The sequence below is a fragment of the Triticum aestivum genome, chromosome 5D (genome assembly GCF_018294505.1).
Source record: "Triticum aestivum cultivar Chinese Spring chromosome 5D, IWGSC CS RefSeq v2.1, whole genome shotgun sequence".
Classification (NCBI taxonomy): Eukaryota; Viridiplantae; Streptophyta; class Magnoliopsida; order Poales; family Poaceae; genus Triticum; species Triticum aestivum.
The window spans coordinates 345983485-345990740 of record NC_057808.1 but is presented as its reverse complement, the minus strand read 5'-3'; the positions used below and the strand labels follow the sequence as shown (position 1 = coordinate 345990740).

The 7256-nt window shown below is 44.8% G+C and overlaps 1 protein-coding gene across 2 annotated transcripts; it reads left to right on the top strand.

Moving 5' to 3' along the window:
- Positions 1 to 224: 224 nt before the first annotated feature.
- Positions 225 to 6656, top strand: LOC123121654 (uncharacterized). Of its 2 annotated transcripts, none has more exons than XM_044541671.1 (4): positions 225 to 513; positions 3357 to 3672; positions 4384 to 4543; positions 5911 to 6656. In XM_044541671.1, exons 1-4 carry the CDS (start codon positions 364 to 366, stop codon positions 6377 to 6379), a joined length of 1095 nt encoding a protein of 364 aa, XP_044397606.1. In that variant the 5' UTR covers positions 225 to 363; the 3' UTR covers positions 6380 to 6656. The 2 variants fall into 2 exon arrangements, with proteins under 2 accessions (XP_044397606.1, XP_044397605.1); XM_044541670.1 differs by having other exon boundaries at positions 225 to 662.
- The last annotated feature ends 600 nt before the right edge of the window (positions 6657 to 7256 follow it).

Sequence of the window (7256 nt, the reverse complement as noted above, 5' to 3'; positions counted from 1 at the left end):
AAGGGTCCCAAATTATTGTAGGATTTCAAATCTATTTCCTCCGTCCCGTAATGTAAAACAATTTTTGACATTATATTAGTGTCAAAAAACGTCTGTCAATTCGAGTACGTATAGTACGTTTGAACTGTAAGTGGTCTAAGTTTCTTAAAAAGAGAGTAAGTGGTCTAAGTAATTTAAATTGTTGTTTGAAATAAGGAGTTTAAGTAGTGGCGTGAAAAAAAAAAGAGCTGTAGGGGAAAGGCATGGGCGCAACAAAACGACGGCGGGGCTCCAGTCGTCGAGCTCCGGAGTCCACCGCAGCCCACGTCGTCCGCCTCCTCTCCACACACCCCGTCGCGCCCGCCTCCGGCTCCCACTCCCCTCATGCGCCCCTCCGCGGCGGCCGCGGCCGCCTTCCTAGCCCCCGCCGTCACGGCCTCCAGCCGCCTGGTTCCGCTCCGGCGGGCGAGGCGCTTCGCTGTACGCTGCGTCGCCGCCCCTCCCGCCCCCAAGCCCGCGTACTCGCCCTCCAAGGTGAGTTCGCCGAACAATTGGTCGCCGAGTACAAGTATGGACATATATCGCTGCTGTGTCTGGCTGCCGGAGTTGGGCTCATCGGAATCGTTGTATATCGGGTGGCTGGGGGATCCGTTGAATATGCCGCAAGTCTTACCACGATTGAGGTTCGCGAACTTATTCCACTCGGATTTAGATCTCGAGTTGTTTGGTAGGTTTTCAGTCGCAAGAAACTTCCATATATTGCTTATAAGGAAAAGAAAAAACAATGCGCAGCAAGAATTTACGTGCCACCTAAATTGTCATAAATTTGGTTTTATACACTCCTATATACGGAGTAGCAATTTTTTCGGGTTGAATTTGATTCACAGCTGTTGGCACACATCACATGTGGCATACCTAATTTATTCAAAAATATGAGGCATGCGTGGGTGCTTGTCCAATTTTGATCCGTCCTCTGTTCTACTTTACATGGAGCTTATCTTGAACCCTTCAGTTACGAAGTGGAGAGAGGGAGGGAGAATCTAGTGATCATTGGTCAGATACCTGTTCACATCTGTAAGAGACTGAATCAATATATATCCTGTACCACAATATCCTTCCTCCTTGGTAAAACCAATTATACTTCATCCTATTGATTGCTATTTCAAGACTGTTATCACATAGATTATTATTTTTGCGGTAGCACAGAGATTAATAATTGGATTGAATGATCAGTTTAACTTTGTGCGAGATGTTTAGCCCTAGAGAAAATCTCAAATCTATGTTGACGCTATCGATTGATGACTCTTGGGCCAAATTATTAGAACACTGTTGTATATTTTTCTTGACAAGGTGGAATGACTGCAATGTGAAACAAATGGAGTCTATATTACTTACAGTATGGAATGGAAGTAGAGAAAATCTCAAATCTAAGTTGACGCTATCGATTGATGACTGTCGGGTCAAATTATCAAAACAGTGTTGTAGATTTTTCTTGCCAAGGTGGAATCGCTACAACATGAAAGAATTGGAGTCTATACTAGTTACAGTATGGAATGGAAGAAGTATTTTCAGTAGTGTGGTGTTGTCCACATGCATATGAGGTGTTGTGTTTCATAGCCAGAATTCTTTAACCTCTTTGGCTCACATTATGGACCCCGTAAGCCTGCTCTCTGTCCTCTCTCTCCCCTCTCACATGTATATGAGGTTTCGTGCTACCTCCTTGCTTCCCATGTCTAAAGTCATGCACAAGACCAATTCGACCTCAGCTTGAAGGGATGGAAAGGAAAAAAAATGTGCATGACTGGTGATTTTTCGCTGACCATCAGTATATGTTTTCTCTAGTTGTCAATTTCATATCTTCCAAATCAATTGAGCTGGTTCTTGCAATTTTAAATGTAAATAAAATATGCGCTCCCTACATTGCCATTGTGTGCAAACTGTTTGAAAACGTTACACTTTTAAAAGGAGGATGCACCGATGTTTCCTCCTTTATTATCTCCCCTTCATCTGCTTATCCAGTGGTAGTTGGTTCAGTGTTCCCTAATTGGTCTGGCACATTTACTTTCTTTCTAGTTCTTATTCACATTCAGTGTCATACCATGGCCCTATCTTTGGTTCTACCTATTTGATTGCTAGTGCAGTGATTTTGCTATGTCGATTTCATTAATAGGCGTGTATGGCTGAGTTTATGCATATACTGGCTTGTCCTCTAAGATAGAGCAAAGTTGATGTCATATTGCTCCCATAGTAACAATGATGAGAGGTTGGGACATGAGGAATTGACTTTACAGGAAAAAAAAGGAAATAGGAATTGCGAGGCAAACAAAACAGAGTTGCTAAGTTTTTTCTTGATGACCTTGAAGACTTGAACTGTGGACCACATTGCGCTGAACTTAGTACTACGACAACAGCCTTTTGACTCAAGAAAGTTGGGGTAAGCTATAGATAAAACCCAATAGAAACCTATGAGAACCCATAAAAGAAGTGATCAAGTACATGTAAACAAAGTGAAGGAATGTAAATTAAGGTTCTGGTGCATGGATTGCTGAATTCCATGCAGTCCTATAAAGAGCCAAATCTCTGGGTACATTCCAGTCCTGTAAGTCTCTTTTTACGGCCTCCTCCCGTGCCAATTCTGGTCGCCCTCCTACCGCTCCTAGTATTTTCGCTACTCTTTAGAATACCGCTATTCACTGGTGCTTCTGCAGGTCTCCGTTGGATATGTCCAAACCATCTTAGTCGCTGTTGGACAAGCTTCTCTTCAATTGGTGCCACCCCTGCCTTATCACGTATTCCCTCGTTCCTAATCTGGCCCTTTATTGTATGGCCACACATCCACCTTAGCATGCGCATCTCAGTGACACTCATTTGTTGGATGTGTTGTCTCTTAGTAGGCCAACACTCTGCTCCATATAAGACAGCCGTCCTATAGAACATACCTTCGAGCTTTTGTGGGACCTTCTTGTCACAGAGGGTGCCAGATGCTTGCCACCACTTCATCCACCCTGCTTTGATTCTGTGGCTAACATCCTCATCTATACCACCATTACTTTGTAGCGTTGATCCCAAGTATCGGAAGGTGTCCCTCTTAGGCAAGGCAATGGTGTCCCTCTTAGGCAATGGCAGACAAACAGTGGACCACATTGTGCTGAACTTAGTACTAATATGCACAAAATATTACTGAAGTTCGTGATACCATGTTTACTCCAACAGATTCCGCTAATACAATTGTTTGTGCATCCATTTGTTAAAGTTAAAGGTCCTTAGTGAATATCGGCTACTTAAGAGGAAATAATCCCAACTGTGGTCATACGAGCAACTTTATTTTGTCTCTGTGGTATTATCTGTCTGTAACATTATTTGGTATGCTTTTCTAGACTGGGAAGTGGCAGTGGACATTTGAGGATAAACCAGTAAGCGTTTACTATGAGGAACATGAGCAGGGGACTGCTGAGAATGTGAAGAACATCCTTATGATCCCTACGATTTCTGATGTTAGCACAGTGGAGGAATGGAGGGTGGTCGCCAAAGATATTGTGACACGGAAAGGAGAACTCAGCTACCGTGCTACTATTGTTGATTGGCCTGGTCTGGGCTATTCAGACAGGCCATCTCTGAACTATAATGCTGATGTGATGGAGAATTTTCTGGTTCAACTACTGAACTCACCAAATAGTCCTGTAGCGGATGCAGGTAAATCAGATTTTACTCTTCCAGTCAACTGGTAGTCTGTCATTGCAAGCATCTTCCCTGGAATTAGTACTTGATTCTACACACTTTGCTTTCATTGTGGTTATTTGGTTCACTAATATGACCCATTCTTCTATTCTTCATTGGTAGCTTACTACTTTACCTGCATATGCTTATTGTAACCATTGTTATGAAAAGTATATGTATGGTTCAGACTGTTTATTGGTTCAACCAGAGCTCTGAAGTAGTATGTTTGTGCACAAAATTATGCTTGCCCAACGTTATCATTCATATCCAACTGAAATATTGTAGAGAAAGTGTTTCCAGGTTACATTCTTCTTGGCTAGTACATGAAAGCTGGCTGGCCACTTTATACTGGCATCTTACGGTTACGGTTCTGAACATAATTATCGTATGTTAGTACTTCGTGGGTAGAGTAGCAATGTAGTTAAAGGAAGCTTATAGAATTCAGCAGAACAGCCAAAGCCACCATGGGAATATTCTCTTGTCAATGTTAACAAGTACTCGTAGAACATATGCCAGAAAGCAGAAAACAAATTCTAGTTGGTCGATGTTTGTCAGATTGACTGCTGTTGCAAGTACGATTTTCAATTATTCAGTAACAGCAATCACTTTGAAATTTTTGTTCTGTTTGAATCTCAGTAGTGACTTAACGATGTGGGTGTACACTTGCACTGTCTACACTATGTTCAGATGGCGAACTGGTAGTTGTTGGAGGTGGTCATGCAGCAACCATAGCTATCCGTGCAGCTGGGAAGGGCCTTATCAGACCATCTGCGGTTGCTGCTGTTGCACCTACTTGGGCTGGACCCCTTCCCATTGTATTTGGCCGAGGTTCTGATATGGAAACAAGGTACTAAACTTGAACTCATTAATTCTTATGGTATTACGTATATTTGCCAGAGAATACTTTTATAGGCACTCTGTGTTCTGTCATCTGTGCAACTTTGTGTATGCTCAAATCAGGTGGAGGCAGGACATTCATTTTGTTAAGAGCTTTTTTAAAGATAATAGCATAATACCATGATCACCACTACCAATGCACTCAGTTTGCATTTTTTTGTGCTGTCTTGACTACAAAATCTGTAGACACTCCATTTACAAGCCTCATGCCTGTGAGCTATGGCTATATTCCCTGACCCTTTCCTCACAATATTTGTTGTTCATTGTGTGTCAATTGTCAAGGGTGAATATACAAAATGTGGTATACAGATGTGATAGGCATGAAACATTCCCGGAATCGTGAGGTTTGTGAAGCTGTGGAAACATTAAGATGATCTTGATAGTCCTTAGATGCAACCGGACTATAGGAGAAAATACTCCCTTTTGATCATCATTATACTGTATCAAAGCATGCTTGTGTACCTCATCCTGCCTTCTATTCTGTAATGTTCATGCCTATCAGCAGTGCTATCAAATGCCTTTAGGTGGGTTGGAGTATCTCATTCAACAAACAGTAAATCTGCTAGTTGGTTCAGTACAAATCTTTCAGTTGCAGCACTGTTAGTAAAATCTTCTACGTGGTTTAGTACATATCTGCATTTAGTTGCAGCACTGTTTTGCATACATATCTTTTCGATCATAGGCAGTTGCAACATGGTGATGTGTATGCCCCACAGCTAGGGTGCAATTGAGAAATTGTTTGTGTACGAACGAGTCTGCCTTATGCAGTGATTTCATTAGTTATGTTTGGCCTTGTTTGTCATTATGGAATTGTCTATGTGGTTGCACAGAGAAAGTACAGTAGTATTTGCAGGCACTCATTTTCCAAATTGGTTTTATGGCTTCATTTTCCAAATTGTTTTTTCTGCCATATGCAGTGATTTCATTAGTTATGTTTGGCCTTGGCTGTCAGTATGGAATTGTCTATGTCGCTGCACATGGAAAGTACAGCACCATTTGCAGGCACTTCGTTTTCCAAATTGGTCTAACGGCTTTATGAGAAAGGATCATTTCTGTGCTCTGGTACTGATTTTCATGTGTAGCCTCACACGTTTAACTAATGTTGATATATATGTATAACTGATTAGTGAAGCCTGTGATGGAGGATTGTAGGTGTGACCTAAAGCAGTATGCATTGAAATCACACAGAATGAATACTGATGTACAGTACTAGATAATACGTGATATGATCACCCCTATCAGCCATTTTTCTAGTCTGCTAGTGCATAAGATTCAAGCTGACCGCACTAAAAATAACTTTTGACCTGTCAATAACAGGTACGGGCTTCTACGAGGAACCCTCAGGGCCCCCGCCATCGGCTGGATGATGTACAATGTTCTGGTGAGCAACGAAAAGTCCATCCAGTCCCAGTACAAGTCCCATGTGTATGCCAACCCTGAGAATGTGACACCGGAAATCGTCGAGAGCCGCTACGAATTGACAAAAAGAAAAGGCGCGCGATACGTCCCTGCCGCGTTCCTGACGGGCCTTCTCGACCCTGTCCAGTCGAGGGAAGAGTTCCTGGAGCTGTTTGCCAAGTTGGATGGAGATGTCTCCGTCTTAGTGGTGTCGACGCTGAATTCCCCCAAGAGGTCCAAGGCCGAGATGGAGGCTCTCAAGGGCGCCAAGGGCGTGACCAAATTCGTGGAGGTCCCGGGCGCGCTTCTGCCGCAGGAAGAGTACCCCTTGGCAGTCGCAGAGGAGCTCTACGACTTCCTGCAGGGATCACTCTCGTCAGGAAGATGAGCCGCATGTCAGCATGTGTGAGGAAACTACACTGGGGTGACCCTGACTGAGTTCATCGACTCGTATCGCCTTTTGCCGGTAAATCCATCGACGCGCCATGTTGTTGCACCTGAACTTTTTAGAAGCAGTAAAGCAGCACCATCAGCTCCTGGGTGCCACCACACATACCGGACGGAGCCTGCTTCTGACGGAGCTGACGTCCATACATACAGCTTCAATTTGTGTAAAAAAGCACACTGCCCTGATCAATAATTGCAGTTCGTCACAGTTAAGCCCATCCTCGTGGTTCCAGTTCACAGTTAACCTTGCATCATCACCCGATGGCGTCCATTCATTGCACATGGAGGTAGTAGCTCTCTCAAGTCCCCCGGTTTTCTTCTCATTGATGGCAAGTACATGCCCTACTACTGCAAGCTAGGCACCGGGTCTCCACAGGTAAACGTCTCTTCGCTCTTCCTTGTCCGACCCGTACGTCTCACCTAGGCGACCACGGCGTGCTGAGCGCGGCGGCGGCGTCATTGAGCAGCGCTCTTTCGCCGCCGGCGAATCAATGCTTGAAGCTGAGAGGTGCTCGCTCGCTCGCTCGCTGCTGTACGTACTCCTATCTGGAACCAGAAGCTCAGTCCGGTACGCACGCACGTTGCGGAGGGTGGTCGTACAGGCAGATTCTTGATCAGTAATAATTGGGGCGTGATCCCAGCGGCTGGCCGTGCCGCGGCCATCAATGCCGCATTTAGTGAAGCCTCCCGAGGCCAGCGGCGACCTCCGGCACGCAACCTCACCGCGCGCGCCCTCGCCGGGCTCGGTCCCGGCCGCCGTGAAACCCTGAGAGCTACGCGGCGGTGTCGGCATGGTCGACCAGGTCGCCGTCGAGGGC